The sequence below is a fragment of the Somniosus microcephalus genome, chromosome 16 (genome assembly GCF_052327205.1).
Source record: "Somniosus microcephalus isolate GS21.2 chromosome 16, FLI_Smic_1.0, whole genome shotgun sequence".
Taxonomy (NCBI): domain Eukaryota; kingdom Metazoa; phylum Chordata; class Chondrichthyes; order Squaliformes; family Somniosidae; genus Somniosus; species Somniosus microcephalus.
Genome location: NC_141002.1, coordinates 75,257,739 through 75,277,772, shown reverse-complemented (window position 1 = coordinate 75,277,772; position 20,034 = coordinate 75,257,739). Strand labels below are relative to the sequence as shown.

At 44.6% G+C, this 20,034-nt stretch overlaps 1 protein-coding gene across 1 annotated transcript in view; it reads left to right on the top strand.

The window, feature by feature from the left end:
- ppfia2 (PTPRF interacting protein alpha 2) overlaps positions 1-20,034 on the top strand; it is a 368,545-nt gene that overhangs the window by 252,282 nt on the left and 96,229 nt on the right. The window contains exon 20 of the mRNA XM_086009289.1: positions 10,773-10,973. Within this exon, the coding sequence (XP_085865415.1) occupies positions 10,773-10,973 (201 nt within the window). The remainder of the gene's footprint in view (positions 1-10,772; positions 10,974-20,034) is intronic.

Below are 20,034 nucleotides of genomic sequence, written 5' to 3'. Positions count from 1 at the left end.
CGAAATGGCAAACCCTGTCGGAATTGGCCAAGTCTTTTTATTAGGAAATTCAAATGAATGCTTTATTAGGGGAAATAATCTGATCCCTGTACCTCCACAAAACCAAGTGATAATTTTTGAAATAGAAGGCTTTGATGCCAAAGGAGCCGTTAAAACTCATGGCACGATTGATGTTGATCCCCAGAACCAGGGGATACAGAATATCCAGTGGGATAATCAAACTAATACTCCAAATCCACTAAATTCCTTAATAATAAGGTGCATACCTGCACAATTGGGAGGTCTAATGAACGGTGCCCAACAAGGTGGTGGCAACCATGGCCGAATAGCAGGATCCGGAGCAGCCTATGCTCCTGGGGGCCATGGATTCCGGTTAAGGTGGCAAGCTCATGATGAAATAAATTACCAGAATCTTCGAGAAAACTATAGACAGCTTAGAATCCATTATAATCAATGCCGACAGGCACTAGCTCAATCTTATCAAAATGCTGGAGGCGCAATGATTACTGGTCCAGTAAGCCAACCCCAGAAACCACACATTGCACCCCTATGTCAAGTAAACCTGAGCTCTACCTACACAATGTGTGGTAGACCGGGAAACACCAGCCAGGAAAAAACCTGCTGGATTCTAACTAACCTTGATAAATTGGAAAAAGCAACAGAAAGTGCTGGAAAAACTCAGCAGGCCAGGCAACATCCGTGGAGAGAAAATAAAGTCAACGTTTCGAGTCAAACTCTTTGTCAAGACTGAGTTTTTGCAGCATTTTCTGTTATTTCGGATTTCCAGCATCCGCAGTATTTTGCTATCGTTGATAAATTGGAAACCTGTTGCCAAGATTGGAATGCCCAACACCTGAGGCAACTACTACAAATGATACTAAGTTCAGACTTAATTCCCCCATTAAACCAGTGTAACAACTGGGTTCAAATATACGCTTATGTTCTCACGGCAGCTCAGGGAGGGCATTAATGAGTTCCATCAAGGAAAAACTCACTAATACAGCCACAACTAAAGGGCTGGTAGCTGCCTACAGATTAGGCAAAGTACTTACACAGGATAACTGGGACATTGTCCATGGTTGCCTGGCCAATCAATACCAAAATACAGCCCTCAAACTTGCCTGTGAGGGTGCTCTAAACGATTATCGAGATAACCAACAAAGATGAAATAATGTCAATTGCATTATCCAATTAAATCATGATCTCTTAGGTCTACCCCAAACTAAACCTAAAATGAGATCAGAAACTAGGGATAAAAAAACCGGAGAAGGTACCTTTGGTACTCAGAAAGAAGGACGCAAGTCTCAAGTCCACCCCGCCCAGACACAAACTCGTGGCTCGGGACCCCCAAGAGGGTATTCCAGAAGGTTTACACCTCCAACTCGCCCACAATACGAGAAAGATTTCTCCCCAGAAAGATGGGATTGACGAGGGGCTAGACCTCGAAAGGAAAGCGAAGGACAGTGGACTCCCTATGGGGACAGCTTTTACACTGGCCAAAACTATCAGAAAGCCATGGGAGGATACCGGGAAAACTGAAATGGGGATCAAAAAGATTCCCGGCAGAACCAACGTCCACCCCAACAGGAGGATCATCAAGATAATAAACGGTCCGACAAACCCCCTCAGGGATCTGGAAAACATGATACCCCCAAGAGGGAGGAACAAAAATCAATTAAAATAATTAAAGACAAAGCAGCAAATGAAACTCAGGATCCTGAGGATGAACAATCCCAGGATTGAAGGCCTGGCACCCAGCCAGGGCCTCTTGAATTCCCCTACGCCCTGGCAACCTTGTCCACAAACACACAAGTGAAGGCCCTGTATGATACGGGAGCTGATTACACTGTAATAGATCCTGCAATTATAAAAACTAAGTGGACAGATTTGGGGAGCCCAATTTATAAAAGACCACTAGGGGGATTCACACAAGTCAAAACTAAAATAATTAATTTTTACAAAATACCTATTACTATATATGGAATCACGGTGACCCTAGATGTAGGGCTGTTACCACAATTGGCCTGTTCCCTCATTATAGGACAACCAGACATGAAACATTACCTTAAAATCTCAACCAGACCTGTAGAAGCATCCACAGACCAGGATGACATGTTCGGACACAGCTTGATCGAACTTGCCTAGAGGGGGGAGGCAAAGACCTCCGCGAGCAACTCATTAATAGATACTACCCTTATCTACAACGCCATCCAAATCAATGTGGAAAGGTAGACATCAAACCCCACCCACTTGATGCTGGCTGGCACAAACCTAAAAAACAGTGGCCTATTCAAGACCACTAAGGAAAAATAGATCTCCTAACAATGCTCAAAGAACTAACAGAACAAGGTGTCTTAATCAAGATGGGCATCGTTCTTGAATGATCCTACACTCATTTTTAAATTCCTCTCCCCAGAAATGGACTTAGAGCATTTCCCCATCATAGAGGATGATGATACGGAGGAGGGAATCAGACAAATACCTATGAGACTGCTTACAGAGTACCATCATTTACTGTGATGGATCGTCAATGACGATTAAAAAAGGGACATCCTAACAATCCTCAGCTGGGATGGGGATAGTAGTAGGGACTTTTTGAGATTCCTATTCTTTTTATCTAGAAGAATTACTGTCTAAACCCCTTGGCCATAAGACAGCGCAATATGCTGAAGCCACAGCATTACGGCATGCTTTAGAAAAGGCAGACCCTATTAAACCCACACTAATCTGAACAGATAGTAATTACTGTAAAAGAGGATATAACCAAGATCTAGTTTTCTGGGAACAAACAAATTTTACCAATCATAAGGGTAAACCCATAAAACATAAGTCATTGTGGGAAGACATTCTCCGTTCGAGAATGGAGAAACTGAATTGTCAGGTGATTCATGTAAACGGGCATACCACTGGGATAGTACACTTAAAAGGAAACAGTCTTGCAGACGAACAAGCGAAACGTTCGGTCTGCATGACACCCCTCGAGAGGGGTCTGCCAATATTAGTGTAATCACTAGGGCAGAACGGGCAGCTAATCAGGATGAGGAACTGATTCAGCTATTAGACCCAACAAAAGAGAATCCACCAGGATATCCACCAAAGTACTTTTACTCGGAAACCCCTACGGGTATTGTGCTAGTTAAGTTGCCCAAGGGAAGCCGAGAAGTACCTCCGAGACACAAATGAGAACAGCTTGTAAAAGAAACTCACGAGGGCATAGGTCGAGCACATTATGGTGCCAGAACAATATTCTGCAAATTGACCCTCTTATATTGGTGGCCAGGCATGCTTAAGGCCTGTAAAACATACGTGGAAAATTGTTAACTGCCTACATAATCCCATTTTACCAGGCTCTTCCCATTTTACGACATTTTCAACGTGTTCCACGTCGTGCGCCAAACATGCCAGCTGATTGTGCCGGATTGAGCAAGTACCTGAATTCTTGACAGCTGCTCCTGCAGCATAAAAGCGGACCTGTAACATGGCCGACTTTCAGATGGCAGAACTTTGTGATTTGAGGTGTTGGAACACATTTTGCAGGTCTATTGAGCTTGTAAGTGTTTAAGCTAACATCCATATGCCCTGCGACCTCCTTGGAAAACCCTCTCCCCACATTGACTGAGCGCTTATAACATCTATTCCTCAACTGAGATATATACCAGCAGAATGGGAACCATTTATACCCTCTCATCCTGGTCCTCAGAATCGGAGGAAGAGCAGCCGCGGCAGCAGCAGAACCAGGCACAACAGCAGCAGCAACAACAGGAGTGCCAACCTTTTCCTCAGCCACTTGATGCTGCACAGGGCAGAGGGCATCAGTGCAGGGCTGCACCTCACCACTGGAGATACCCCCAACACAGAGTTTACAGGCAGAGGATAAGCTTCCTCAACATGACTGAGCAGCAGTGCCAAGAGACTTTCGCGAGAGGTAGTTGCTGACATCTGCACAATGCTGAACCAACACCTGGAGCCCAGAGGAGTGGTTGTACACTCCTTACCAGTGGCTGTCAAAGTCACCACCGCATTCATTTTTTTTGCTTCAGGGTCCTTCCAGGGATCATCAGCAGACATCAGCGACATCTCCCAGTCGGCCACACACACTTGCATCATGCAGGTTACCGATGCCCTCTTTGCAAAGTCACACAATTACATTCACTTCTCCACGGATGAAGCAAGTGTAACCGCACATGCAGTTGGCTTTGCAAATATGGCAGGCTTGCCAAGGGTGCAGGGCATCGTAGACTGCACACATGTGGTTATTAGGGCACCTCATCACAACCCAGCTGTATTTGTCAACCGCAAGGGCTTCCACTCCTTTAACATCCAGCTGGTGTGTAACCACAGGAAGACCATTATGCATGTTTGCGCCAAGTTCCCTGGCAGTTGCCATGACTCGTTCATCCTACGGCAGTCTACTGTGCCTCAGCTGTTGAATCCACCAACTCAACTTTCCGATGGCTACTTGGAGACAAGGGCTATCCCCTGAAGATGTGGCTAATGACACCGATGAGGAGGCCATCAAACGAAGCTTAGGAGCGCTACAATGCGAGCCACATTTCCACCAGAGGCATCATCGTGCAAACCATTGGCTTGCTCAAAATGCGATTCAGATGCCTCGACAGATCAGGTGGAGCCCTACAGTACTCACCAGCCAGGGTTTCCAGAATCATCGTGGTCTGCTGTGCACTGCACAACATCACACTGCAGCATGGCTTACCGCTACCTGTGGAACAAGTGGCTCAGCGCACAGCCTCCTCGGAACAGTTCCACCAGCACACGAGCACATTGCTGGCCGTGAGGCAAGGGATGCACTAATCCATGCCAGATTCACTTATGTTTATGAAGCAAACAGATGTGGCTGCCACATAGAAATGAGTGTCTGGCCGACCTTCTTAACACACCATACACCATCTGTACAATAAACTGTGGGTTCCTATCACTCTCACCACCATCATTACAGATGAAAGGTGCCCTGACACCTCACTGTGACACTTCAATTTCTGGGCACACATAGGCCAACTCTTTGAAGCTTTGCCATCGCATTTCTTTATTACAATTCAAATAACGATGATAATCTTCTCTTTGTATTACATCAAAACACCCAAGTGACTACCCTTGTGACTATTTGTGTGTTAACTTTCTCTTACGCGTGCTTCCACGTGGTGTTTCCCCTGTGACTTCAGCAGATGTTGAGGCACCTTGCTCACTTTCATGCTGCTCCTGCTTTGACAACTTTGGCGGGCATCCTCTGTGTTTGGGAACTTGGGAGGGCTCGGCAACAGTCTGCTCCTCCTACGGCTGTGCAGGGGCTGAGACAGGCATCTCAGTTGGGTGAGGAATCTGGGGCTTTGACTGAGGGCTCCGCAGTGGCATGGGAGTGTGTGCGCTTGGAAAGGAGCCCATGCTTCCTTGTTGTCGACCACCAACATTCCTCTCATGGGTCGCCCGCACTTCACTGTTAGCAAGTAGCTGGAGAGCACCTTGCTGCACATCAGTGGGACAATGAGGACCTGTCTCTGTACTGACAGTCCTCATAATGGGGATGTCCACGTACCGCTGGTGTGTCTCCTCAATAGCTGCCCATTTATCCTCCATAGCAGACCATCTATTTAGAAGAGTCACCATGCTCTGTTGAGTCTGACGTCTTATGTGCTCCAAGGAGGTTGCCACCCTCTCCATGGTGGCATGTTCATGTGCCATTGCCTCCACTCCTCCATTCTCTGCACACTCACAGTTACCATGGATGCAAAACCTGTCAGAGACTCCTGCACTTGTTGCTAAAGTTCCAGCACCGCTCTCTTTCTGGATGGCCCCAGAGGCACAGGGTCCACATGCAGCTGAGCAGAGCTGGGAGCATTCCACGGCCTCCGACGAGGACTCTCCACTGCTGTCCCTGTCTCTACCATCTGCTGATGCTCACTTGTGAGCTGTGATACACCAAGTAACAACACTAACCTATCTCGCGAATGACCCACTGAGGTGTGCGTCTCTGCGCTGGTGCTGGGTGCGCTCAATTCTGCTGACACTGCGCCCTCAGAGATTGCAGCTTCCTCTGAGGAGTCTTCTGGCTCTTCCTCCTGGACAGTGGGGCTCTCGATAGTCCTATGGGGGAGTAAAGGCATGAGTTAGACATGTGATATTAACGTAGCAGGCACATCGAATTGTGCAGATGATCAGAACTCAATCTGTATGAACATCAGATGCCAAATCAGTCACTCATGCAATCTAATTGAGTGGGTTGCAAATCTATTCTGTCACCAGCTTGCTCTACTGTGCCCATCTCTCCGTCCCCCACTTCCAGCTCCTCAGAACCTCCGATGATGTTGAGAGCAGCCTCCTCAGGTGCACAATGGAAGGTGGCCCTCCTCCTGTCCTGTCCCTCTCCCTCTTATTCTGGGCTCTCTTTTCCTGCAATGAGGGACACAAGTGGAGTTTGAGTGAGAATGTTGGAGTGAGTGTAGAGAATCCACAGCATAGATGCTTAAAGGGAGACAAAGATGGAGTGAGGTGCCAATACCAAGGGCACTCCCTGTGCATTGTTAGTTGTTGTCATTGCATAACAGTGATAGTGAGTGTGAGGGTTGCATAGTAGAATGGTGAAGTGATTCTGTACATAGAGAGGGATGATTAAGGGTGCAAGGGATGTAAGGGTAAAGTGGGATGTGCAGGAGTAGGTTGACAATGCAGAGTGCTGGTGATGAGAGGAGATGGGGAACAGATTGAAGGTAAGTGTGATGTTATACTCACTTTTGCTGTGCGTAGCAGGTCATTGAACCTTTTGCAGCACTGAACCCAGGTGCGTGCACACAAAGACCTGGCGCTAACCTCCTCAGCAATTTGCAGCCAGGCTGATGGTTTGATGAGGAGGCTTCCTCCATCCATTTGAAGGGTACCTCTTGGCACTCTCTCACTCCCTCCACAAGAGCATGGAGGGAGTCATCATCGAATCTTGGAGAGGCCTTTGGTCTTGAAGCAGTCATTTCGCTATGTGCCACACCAAGAAGCATCAGAATAAGAATGAAAAACAACAAGGCTGCATGGGCCCCTTAAATGCAGCTGGATGGAAGACGTCAGCAGAGGCGAGCAGCAGACCCGAACCCACTGATTGGGCCGGGTACCACGCATGGCGGGCTTAATCAGCCCACTTAAGGGAAAATTGTTATTTCAGTGCGGATTAAACCGGCAGCGGGACCGGAACCCGCTGAACAGCCAAACCGACTCCAACCTGCCACCGAGGGTAAAATTGCAGCCAAAGAGTCTGCAAAGGGATATAGATAGGTTAAGTGAGTGGGCAAGAATTTGGCAGATGGAGTATAATGTGGGAAAATGTGGTTATCCACTTTTGTAGGAAGAATAGAAAAGAAAAATATTTAAATGGAGAGACTACAGAATGCGGCGGTACAGAGGGATTTGGGTGTCCTCGTACATGAAACACAAAAAGTTAACATGCAGGTGCAGCAAGTAATTAGGAAGGCAAATAGAATGTTGACCTTCATTTCAAGGGGAATAGATTATAAAAATAGGGAAGTCTTGTTACAACTGTACAGGGCACTGGTGAGACCACACCTAGAGTACTGTGTACAGTTTTGGTCCACTTATTTAATTTAAGAAGGAATATACTTGCATTGGAGACAGTTCAGAGAAGGTTCACTAGGTTGATTCTGGGATGGAAGGGTTGTCTTATGAGGAAAGGTTGAGCAGGTTGGGCCTATACTCATTGGAGTTTAGAAGAATGAGAGGTGATCTTATAGAAACATATAGGATTCTGAGGGGGTTGGACAGGGTAGATGCTGAGAGGATGTTTCCCCTTGTGGGAGAATCTAGAACGAGGCACCCATTTAAAACAGAAATGAGGAGGAATTTCTTTTCTCAGAGGGTCGTGAATCTTTGGAATTCTCTTCACCAGAGAGCTGTGGAGGCTGGGTTATTGAATATATTTAAGGTGGAGATAGACAGATTTTTGAATGATATGGGAGTCGAGGGTTATGGGGAGTGGGCAGGGAATTGGAGTTCAGGCCAAGATCAGATCAGCCATGATCTTATTGAATGGCAGAGCATGCTCGAGGGGCCAAATGACCTACTCCTGCTCCTACGTCTTATGTTCTTAATGGGAGGGCATAGTCTCAGAATAAGGGATCACCCATTTAAGATGGAGATGAGGAGGAATTTCTTCTCTGAGGGGCGTGAATCTTTGGAATTCCTTACCCCAGAGAGCTGTGGAAGCTGAGTCATTGAATATATTCAAGGCTAAGATAGACAGATTTTTGAGCAACAGGGGAGTCAAGGGTTATGGGGAGCGGGCAGGAAAGTGGAGTTGAAGCCAAAATCGTATTAGCCATGATCTCATTAAATGGTGGCGCAGGCTCGAGGGGCCGAATGGCCTGCTCCTGCTCCTATTTCTTATGTTCTTATGTATGATTGTAATATGAAAGCAAGTGGATATTTCACCAAAAATGTGGGGATCCTGGGAATTGTCATTTACTCAGCCAGTTGCTGATTTTGTAAATGTTAAAACAAGCATTGTAAAAGGATTATATTGTGTGAACACACACAAAAAAAACACTCACAAGAAAACGTGCACATATAGATAAAGAGAGAGTCATAGAATCATAGAATGGTTACAGCACAGAAGGAGGCCAATCGGCCTGTCGAGCCCGTGCCAGCTCTCTGCAAAAGCACTTCAGCTAGTCCCACTCTCCCATCCTATTCCCGTAGCCCTGCAATTTTTTCCCCCTCAGGTACTTATCCAATTCCCTTTTGAAAGCCACGATTGAGTCTGCCTCCACCACCCTTTCAGGCAGTGTATTCCAGATCCTAACCACTCGCTGCATAAAAATGTTTTTCCTCATGTCACCTTTGGTTCTTTTGCCAATCACCTTGAATCTGTGTCCTCTGGGTCTCAACCCTTCCACCAATGGGAACAGTTTCTCTCTATCTACTCTGTCTAGAACCCTCATGATTTTGAATACCTCAATCAAATCTCCTTTCAACCTTCTCTGCTCTAAGGAGAACAACCACAGCTTCTCCAGTCTATCAACGTAACTGAAGTCCCCCATCCCTGGAATCATTCTCATAAATCTTTTCTGCACCCTCTCTAAGGCCTTCACATCCTCCCTAAAGTGTAGTACCCAGAATTGGACACAATACTCCAGTTGAGGCCAAACCAGTGTTTTATAAAGGTTCATCATAACTTCCTTGCTTTTGTACTCTATGCCTCTATTTATGAAGCCCAGTATCCCATATGCTTTTTTAACTGCTTTCTCACCTGCCCTGCCACCTTCAACGATTTGTGCACATATACCCCCAGGTCTCTCTGTTCATGCAATCCCTTTAGCATTGTACCCTTTAGTTTATATTGCCTCTCCTCGTTCTTCTTACCAAAATGTATCACTTTGTTCTTTTCTGCATTAAATTTCATTTGCCACGTGTCTGCCCATTCCACCAGCCTGTCTGTGTCTTCTTGAAATCTAGCACTATCGTCCTCACTGTTCACTGAACTTCCAAGTTGTGTGTCATCTGCAAATTTTGAAATTGTGCCCTGTACTCCCAAGTCCAAGTCATTAATATATATCAAGAAAAGCAGTGGTCCTAGTACCGACCCCTGGGGAACACCACTATATACCTTCCTCCATTCTGAAAAACAACCATTCACCACTGCTCTCTGTTTCCTGTCACTTAACCAATTTCGTATCCATGCTGCCACTGTCCCTTTTGTTCCATGGGTTTCAACTTTGCTGGTAAGCCTATTATGTGGCACTTTATCAAACACCTTTTGGATGCCCTTTCAACCCTCTCTGTTACCTTCATCAAAAAACTCAATCAAGTTAAACACAATTTGCCTTTAACAAATCCATGTTGGCTTTCCTTAATTAATCCACACTTGTCCAAGTGACTGTTAACTTTGTCACTGATTATCATTTCTAAAAGCTTCCCCACTACTGAGGTTAAACTGACTGGCCTGTAGTTGCTGGGTAACATTTGCAATTCTCCAGTCCTCTGGCACCACCCCTGTATCTAAGGAGGATTGGAAGATTATGGCCAGTACCTCTGCGATTTCCTCCTTAACCTGATTCAGCATCCTAGGATGCATCCCATCCGGTCTTGGTGACTTATCAACTTTAACTTCAGACAGCCTTTCTAGTACCTCCCCTTTATCAATTTTTATCTCAGTCAGTAACTCGACTACCTCCTCTTTCTCTATGGCTTTGGCAGCATCTTCTTCCTTGGTGAAGACAGATGCAAAGTACTGATCAAATGAGTGTAAAAGAAAAAAAAAACATAACACTCTGAAATATGGTAATCCCCCATTCCCCACCCAATTTTAGAGGTGAAAGGTCTTGAATCCTGCTTATTAACATGCCTTTGTTGTGAATCTTTTAAAAAGAAAGCTTTATACAGCTGGATAAAAAAAATTACATTATTTTGTGAACCAGTCAGCTTCAAGAATATCTTGGAAACTAAACACTTGAATAAATGTTTCTAGATTCTTAAATTTACTGTAACTCAGAATTTCAATAAACGTATTTTACTGAAGATGTGACTGGCATTGTTAAGTGATTGTTAATCTTTAACAAAGATTTTAATGAGACAACACATTTGATCATTATAAAGTATTAAATGTGTTATATTCTGTTAATATTTGAATTGAAGACAATTATTTAGTAGCTCCATCAGTTTTCAAATATAGTACCACATATTTTCACAGCAGTACTGGGCAATTTAAGCATGCTTTAATAACCTGGTTAACAAGAGAATGATGTTTTTCTGGTATACAGCTGTGGCTTGGAATGCCCGCATGGTACGTTGCTGCTTGTCGAGCGAATGTGAAGAGTGGTGCCATCATGTCTGCCCTGTCTGACACTGAGATCCAAAGGGAAATCGGAATCAGCAATCCTCTTCATCGCTTAAAACTCAGGCTGGCAATCCAAGAGATGGTGTCACTAACAAGCCCATCAGCACCCCCAACATCTAGAACAGTGAGTGTCATTTAACATATTTTAATAAGCTTGATATTCTATAACCTTGGCATCCTTATTTTCAGACTTGCATGATGACAGTATATACAGAACAATGAATAGCAGGGAATGAATTACAAGGATTTCATGTAATCTAAGGGTTAGATGACATAAATTTAACAGCACGAATGAAACACAAGCAGGTTATGAATCAGTATTACCTGAAACCTGAGATTAGATTACTTTCCAGAAATTGCTCCACACTACCTGCTAGCTTTTAGCTATCTATGGGGTACTTTTTAATGTAATTAATTTATAAATCTGAATATTTTGCAGTGTTATAGCACTTTGTTTTAGTCAGTGGATAAGATAAACTGATAGCTGGAAGCAGCACCATTATGTTCAGAAATTTCTTTTGTATAGAAGTAATTTTGTTGTTAACTATAGGAAAATTCAATATCCAATATAACACAATAATGATTAGAAGGGATTATACAATGCTTTTGAGATCAATTGTGCAGTTCTTTTGTTTAAGTTGTTTCTTTATTTAGCTTTAGCAATTCAACATACTGATCAGAATGTTGTTAGTTTAAATAGACCACTGTGTTATTTACCAGGTCACTATTGAAATAATATAACTCTGTGACTGTCTGTTACAGTGTTCTGAACCCCTGGTATACTCACTTAGATTGAAATTTGTAATTTTAATTATTCTTTTTGATTTCTGCTGATGGCGTGACTTTCGTTTCTAATCATAAATCTATATTCTAGATGTTTCCTTACTATAACACAATTTCCAGTCTACTGTTCTAATTGTAATCTATATATATAAATCGGTACTTCTGTCATTCTGTCTATCTGTCTATCTGTCTGTCTGTCATCGCGTGTGCGTTGCGGGTATGCACTCGAAAGTTACAGGGCGTACCTACGCGCGCGTTACCTCCAAAGAAAGCTTACGCTTCCGAGACGGTTTTAAGCGTATTTACGTTTCGGCCAGGCTAAAATTGCGCCCGCGGTATCCCAAAAACCTTCAACATTCCGCTCATTAGCATCTCATTATCCGCTCATTAGCGACAGAGTGACCTCGAGCTCGACCAATCGTACGCCGGGTTGCTGGCGTGTGCCGCCGGGCCAATCGGTGCGCGTGTGGCCGGGCTTTATCGTTCTGAACCGAGGTGAGTCGCTGTCATCTTGATTCCAAACTTTTCCTTTCTTTTTCCCGCTTTCTGCGCCTTAAAAAAAAACGTTGCTTTTAAAACACATATTGTTTTAAAAAAAAATGATTTAGAAAGTAATTAACTTATCTAATCTCATTAATTTTCCTACCTTTCCCCGTTTTTCCAGGTAGGCCTAGAAGCCTCGGCGTCTCCTCCGCACCCACGCCCGAGCTAGGCACCTCCCGGCCCCACTCGAAGGCTGGAGGGCCGAGCCTCAGCCCAGCGCCGCTAGGGTGCGCGCGCAGCAGGAGCTGAGACGTCTCTCTCTGCCGGGGCTTGCTGAGCATCCAGCGTTACCCTGGCAACGGGCGCAATCGGCGGTCTTCACCTCGGGGGGAGGGGGGGGCGGCCGCGACCCTCGGGGGGGGGGGGCCGCGACCCTCAGGGGGGGGGGGCGCGACCCTCGGGGGGGGCCGCGACCCTCGGGGGGGGGGTGCCGCGCGCGCAGCAGGAGCAGCTGAGACGCGGCGTCTCTCTCTCTGGCTTGGTTAGCGTCACGGTTGCCCTGGCAACCGGGCCCGCTGGCCGAGAGAGACGCCGCGTCTCAGCTCCTGCTGCGCGCGCAATCGGCGGTCTTCACCTCCGGGGGGGGGGGGGCGCGACCCTCGGGGGGTCGCGACCTTCGGGGGGGGCACCCGCCGCCCTCCCTCCCCTCCCTCCCCCCGCCCTCCATCCCCCCCTCCCCTCCCCCGCCCTTCCCCCCCCGCCCTTCCTCCCCCCCGCCCTTCCTCCCCCTCCCCTCCCCTGCTCTCCCTTCCCCCCTCCCTCCCTTCCTTCCCCCCTCCCCTCCCCCCGCCCTCCCTTCCCCGCCCTCCCCCTCCCTCCCTTCCCCGCCCTCCCCCTCCCCCTCCCCCCCGCCCTCCCTTCCCCTCCCCCTCCCCTCCCTCCCCCCTCCCCTCCCCTCCCTCTCTTCCCCCCACCCCTCCCCTCCCTCTCTTCCCCCCAGTCGCTCTCTCTCTTCCCCCCAGTCGCTCTCTCTCTTCCCCCCAGTCGCTCTCTCTCTCTCTTCCAACAACAACATGCCCTCGAAAAAGCCTCGGCACCGCCGGGCACTTCAGCTAGTAATGTATGTATTCATGGTTTTACCACTGTGGGCATGTTGTTTGCATTCTGCTTTGTTTTTTTGTGCCAAAACAATTACTGGTACAGTAAACCTCCAATATACGTGCACCTTATCTTTTATTATTCTCTAATTCATAATATGCCCAATGGATAACATGTTTTTGTAAAGATTAACAAGCTTTTTAAAAAATCCTATTAGTACATTCTTTGGTTGTTTTTATACGTATTCTAAATAAGGTGAACTGCATATCAAGAACAGATTGCCACATCAGTAATGAAGTGTGGATTCCGACAAGAATTCAAAGTGCAGCTGATTGGTTCTAGGGGATATTATGAGTCTTCTTCCATTATACCACACAAGATGAGCTAGTGACCTTTGGAAAAGTACCATGTAGAAGTTAGCCACTTCCCCACAAAGAAGGAAGGAAGATCAGTAGATGAATTGCACTTTGCTCCTCCTAACTCCAGCCATTCTCTGGGAGGATATCATCGGTCAACTCTTTCAATGGGAATAAATGAAAGGAGGGAAGAAAATTATTAAATACAGAGGTGGAAGTGTGATTTCTATTCTAGTTTCTGACTCAAACCTGATCAAATTTTCACCTCTTTGCCAGATTAGGACTAAAAAAATAGTGCTGCGTCTAGAATGTTATACTTTTGTTTTCTTTAGCTTTCTTTTTTTTACTTATGTCTCTCATTCACCCACATGCATCTACCATTTGAGTGCAATATCCCAGGCTGACTTTCCTTGGACCAATTAATGCAGTTCCATTACAGGCAGAAAGGTGTGCAGATTCAAATAGAACAAGCTACTGAGGTATTAGGTTTTACCTTCCCCAAAGATGGAGGGTTAAGCTGTGTATGGTGCTCTATCTAATAATAAGTAACAAAATCCACCCAACTGAGCCAAACAAATCTAGATCTCATTATGCCATAAGACATTGTTTGCAAGTGGTGTATTTCACAGCCAAACACATATTAATGAGTTAAGTTCAATTCATTTCTGCAGTGTATTGGCACAGAATAATTCTGGAAGGGGGTCCGGAAGGATCTGGGCTCACAATGCACAGTACAAATGCTGAGATGATTCACTCTGCCTAATTTTAAAAGGAAATGACAGTATGGCCTTGAAATTCGTGGCACTGTACCCGTTTAACGGGCACTAATCAGGTGCCTAAGCCCCTGATATAGCAGGCAGATAAGGGCCTAATGCCTGCCTGAGGCCCCTCTACAATATTGGTTTGCCCTGGAGACACCCATTTACTGGCCCTTTCATATGTAAACTTTTTGTAACAGAAATAGTCAGGTATTTGTCACTAATGTTTCCCTGCTTTGTGAAGCATTTTGCAGTGATTGTGGAATGCACGACATATTAAAATAAACAGACTGCAGTTTGGTGGCACCTACATCCTCAGTGGTAATATGTTCATCCTCTTTGTTTTGTATATACATTTTGTTAGATTAACACAGGTATTGAATTTCGCAAGCTTTCAGATAATATAGATCTCTGCAATAGTTGAAAAAAAGAAGAATTTTAGTAGGGTCCCCCAATTTCCCACTGTAATTTTGATGGAAGATCAGCAGAAACCCCGGAGAAACAGCGGAAAGACAGAAATTCCAGGTATATATTCTTACACAATTTTTTAGCTTCTTTCGCCAATTTTGTCCCCCCCTTTCTTGAAAATGACTACTATTAGGGTGAAGTTCCATAGGTGCACTCTACCACGTCATTTGTGAGCCTGATAGTGAATGATGACAAGCTAATCAACTGCATGAAGCATCATAACTAAACCCAATCCTGTCATAGAATCATAGAAAGTTACAGCACGGAAGGAGGCCATTTCGGCCCATTGTGTCCGCACCAGCCAACAAAGAGCTATCTAGCCTAATCCCACTTCCCAGCTCTTGGTCCGTAGCACTGCAGGTTACAGAATCCCAAATGCACATCCAAGTACTTTTTAAATGTGGTTAAGGTTTCTGCCGCTACCACCCTTTCAGGCAGTGAGTTCCAGACCCCCACAACCCTCTGGGTGAAGAAATTTCCCCTCAAATCCCCTCCAAACCTTCCACCAATTACGTTAAATCTGTGCCCCCTGGTTTTTGACCCCTCTGCTAAGGGCAATAGGTTCTTTCTATCCACTTTATCTAGGCCCCTCATAATTTTATACACCTCAATAAGGTCTCCCCTCAGCCTCCTCTGTTCCAAGGAAAGCAAACCCAGCCTATCCAGTCTTTCCTCATAGCTAAGATTCTCTACTCCCGGCAACATCGTTGTAAATCTCCTCTGTACCCTCTCTAGTGCAATCACATCTTTCCTGTAATGTGGTGACCAGAACTGCATGCAGTACTCTAGCTGAGGCCTAACTAGTGTTTTATACATTTGAAGCATAACCCTCCTGCTCTTGTATTCTATGCCATGGCTAATAAAGGCAAGCATTCCGTATGCCTTCTTAACCACCTTATCTACTTGTCCTGCTACCTTCAAGGATCTGTGGACATGCACTCCAAGGTCCCTTTGTTCCTCTACACTACTCAGTGTCCTACCATTTAGTGTGTATTCCCTTTGCTTGATTGAATTCCATTTGCCACTGTTCTGCCCACCTGACCAATTTATTGATATCTTCCTGCAGTCTACAGCTTCCTTCTTCAGTATCAACCATACAGCCGATTTTAGTATCATCTGCAAACTTCTTAATCATACCCCCTATATTCAAGTCTAGATCATTGATATATACCACAAAAAGCAAGGGACCTAGTACTGAGCCCTGCGGAAAGCCACTGCAAACAGCCTTCCAGTCACAAAAACACCCACCAACCATTACCCTCTGCTTCCTGCTTCCGAGCCAGTTTTGAATCCAACTTGACACTTTGCCCTGGATCCCATGGAATTTTAACTTCGTGACCAGTCTGCCATGTGGAACCTTATCAAAAGCCTTGCTAAAGTCCATGTACACTACATCAAATACACTACCTTCATCTACCCTCCTTGTTACCTCCTCAAAAAATTCAATCAAGTTTGTCAGACACGACCTTCCCTTAACAAATCCGTGCTGACTATCCTTGATTAATTGTGTTTTTCTAAATGAAGATTTATCCTGTCCTTCAGAATTTTTTCCAATAATTTTCCCACCACCGAGGTTAGGCTGACTGGCCTGTAATTACTCGGTCTATCCTTTTCTCCCTTTTTAAACAAGGGTACCACATTAGCAGTCCTCCAGTCCTCCGGCACCACACCTGAAGCCAGAGAGGATTGGAAAATGAAGGTCAGGGCCTCTGCTATTTCTTCTTTTGCTTCACTTAACAGCCTGGGATACATTTCATCCAGACCTGGGGATTTATCCACTTTTAAAGCTGCTAAACCCCTTAATACTTCCTCTCTCACTATGTTTATTTCAGCTAATATTTCACACTCCTCCCCCGATAGCAATGTCTGCTTCGCCCCTCTCCTTTGTGAAAACAGATGCAAAGTATTCATTAAGAACCCTACCGACATCTCCCGCCTCCACACACAGATTACCCTCATGATCTCTAATAGGCCCTACCCTTTCTTTAGTTATCCTCTTACTCTTAATATATTTTAAAACATCTTTGGGTTTTCCTTGATTTTACTTGCCAAGAATTTTTCATGCTCTCTCTTTGCTTTCCTAATATCCTTTTTAATTGCACCCCTGCACTTTGTGTACTCCTCTAAAGATTCTGGTGTATTTAGCCCTCGGAATCTGTCATACGCCTCCCTTTTTTTCTTTATCCTACCCTGTATGTCCCTAGACATCCAGGGGGCTCTAGATTTGTTAGTCCCACCTTTTTTCTTTAAGGTCACATATTTGGTCTGAACCCTCCAGATCTCCTCCTTGAATGCTTCCCACTGCTCTGCCACTGATTTATCTTCAAGTAGCTGTTTCCAGTCCACTATGGCTAAATCCCCTCTGAACTTAGCAAAATTTGCTTTTCCCCAATTTAGAATTTTTATTCCTGGTCTATACTTGTCCTTTTCCATAACTAACTTAAATCTAACTGAATTATGGTCACTAGCACCAAAATGCTCCCCCACTGATACGCCTTCTACCTGCCCAGCTTCATTCCCTAAAACTACATACTGGCTAAAAAAGTTCTCCTGAATGCATTTTAGGAATTCCGCACCCTCTATACCCTTCACACTAATTTTATCACAGTTAATATTGGGGTAGTTGAAATCCCCTACTATTACTGCCCTATAGTTTTTGCACTTCCCAGAAATTTATCTACATATTTGCTTTTCTATCTCCCTCTCACTGCTTGGGGGTCTGTAGTACACTCCCAGCAGTGTGATCGCCCCTTTTTTGTTTTTCAATTCGACCCATATGGCCTTGTTTGATGATCCCTCCAACATATCATCCCTCCTCACAGCTGTAATAGTTTCTTTAACCAATACTGCGACTCCCCCCCCCCCTCCCTTTTTACCTCCCTCTCTATCCCGTCTGAAAATTCTGTAGCCAGGAATGTTGAATTGCCATACCTGCCCCTCTTTCAGCCATGTCTCTGTAATAGCTATAATATCATAGTCCCAAGTATCTACCTGTGCCCTCAGCTCATCTGCCTTGTTCGCTATACTCCTTGCATTGAATTATATACCATTTAGTACAGGCAAACCTCCTTGTTGACTACTATCTAGCCCTTGATTCCTCTGCCCTTCCAATTTACTTTCTACGTTTTTGTTTTCCAATTCCAGTTTTTCTTCCCTCCCTACTGACTCTATTCTTAGGTTCCTCAGATGACTTCTACACACATGTAAATCCAACATATGCTAATGATTAACGATTGGATAACAGGAACCTTAACCAATTTTCTCTCCTTAAGACAGGGTTACTGAGGTTAATCCCTACCCATTTAGTGCATCAAGAGTAATTTCACCCACATTAAGTTTTGTGTTTTTGAAAATATTTTGAAATTGAGATATGCCCAGTATAACTGGTAAAGTTCCATTTAGAGTTTTATTTTTCTTATTTGTATTTTTAAAATATTTATTGATTTCCCCCTCCCCACACTATTTAGATTTCCTCTATCAATCCATGCACTGTTCTCGGGTTGTAAACCCTGTTCTCAGGTTACTGCCAATACTCCCAAGAAGCCAGCTGTTTGTAAATGCATGTTGACTTGCATATTGATGTGGTGTTTCATAAGATGCAAAAGAAAAATTGCTATTTAAAGGTTGTACTTATTAGAATATTACAGGCTGTATTATCTACCACCAACTCTGGTTGACAATTCTGGTTCAAGGCAGTCCTGAAGATTTGACCACATGACACCTGACCATGTGATAACTAACTGATCATGTGACCTCTGATAAAGTGATATCTGCAAATGTTATTGCATTTACCTTATTAAGGTTGGGTCGCCTGTCATTGAGTATCTTTGCTTGTGGTTTTGCGCCAACAGCTGTTGTGCGAGATGTTCCAAAAAATCAGGAGACCACCCACGAGCAGATGAAGAAAGGAAACTGAGGGGGGGTGGGAAGAAGGAACACCGAAGGTGGGGAAGTGATTCGCAGTGGGGAAACCAGAGGTGGAAGGAACATTGATTCCATCAGTAACTAATAGTAACTCACTGAAATTGCATTAACTAATAGTAATAATAGTAACACTCCGATTCCCTTAATAACCAACAGTAATACAATAACTTATATGATAGTCTACATGTAACTAGTAGTAATAAGTGTAATGCCCCGATAGCTTACCTGTAACTACAGTAGTAGTAATCATATAACCTACTGATATTCACCCTGAAATTATGGCCAGAAGCCCTCAATGCCACTTTTAGCAGGCCCCATCTCTCCTCCTATCTCCTTGGACTCTGGTTTGGACTCAGATACTGCGAGAAGGTGACAACTCTGAACTGGGAGCCTCTGTCAGAGCTGATCTGTAATTGGACTTCAATCGTTAAACCGTCCGGCAGAGACCTGAACCAAGGCACGAGATCGCACAAATCACAAATCCCACTCTTTCCGCCCGACTAACCCAGGCAATCCAGGAGACTCCCAGGCAATCTAATATAGTTGGCAACCTACTCCTATGTGCTATTTGTAACACATTTCACCAGGCACTATCATTGAGACTGCTATAGGACAGGAAAAATAAATCTTGTCTGAGGACAACGTTTGCACGCACATTTATGCTTCTTTTTTATTTAAAATATTTGACAGAATATATTACAATTAATTGACATGTTCAGGCAGAATGTAGAAGGACTAAACACACCTGCGCCACCACACTGCCCATCTCAGTTAATAATCTGTTATCTCTGTTGTGTGTTCAATTTTTAAGTTTAGTTTTACGGGAGCATTTAAGTAAGTTTTCCTATTTTTTGTCTGCCAGTTGTTGGCCACCAGGGAGTTTTGGACTACCCAGGCATAAATCCCTTCAAATTTTCCTTTCCTTCTGCAAAGAGATGTGGCAACCTCCACTCAGCATATTCCTGGTTGGAGAAGCTTAGATCAGAAACTGAGTGAAGCATATTTCAAACCTGCATCCATTCCCACACTATGGCACTGAATACTGTGAATGTGACATACTTTTGATAGCTTATGTAAACAAAGGGATGTCAGATATTCCCACATTGGAGCCAAATTGTCAAAAATGAAAGTCAATTTGGACCCTATGCTATAAATAGTGCAAATGAAATAAACCAGACTTCATATTTTGGATCTCAAAAATTCAAAGTGAATAAATGTGGGGATAGATTCTGACTTTGTGTGATAGTGTAAAATGGGTGATAGCGAATCGCAGCGCATTTTACATCTCCCGATTTTTATTTCCATTGAAATCATG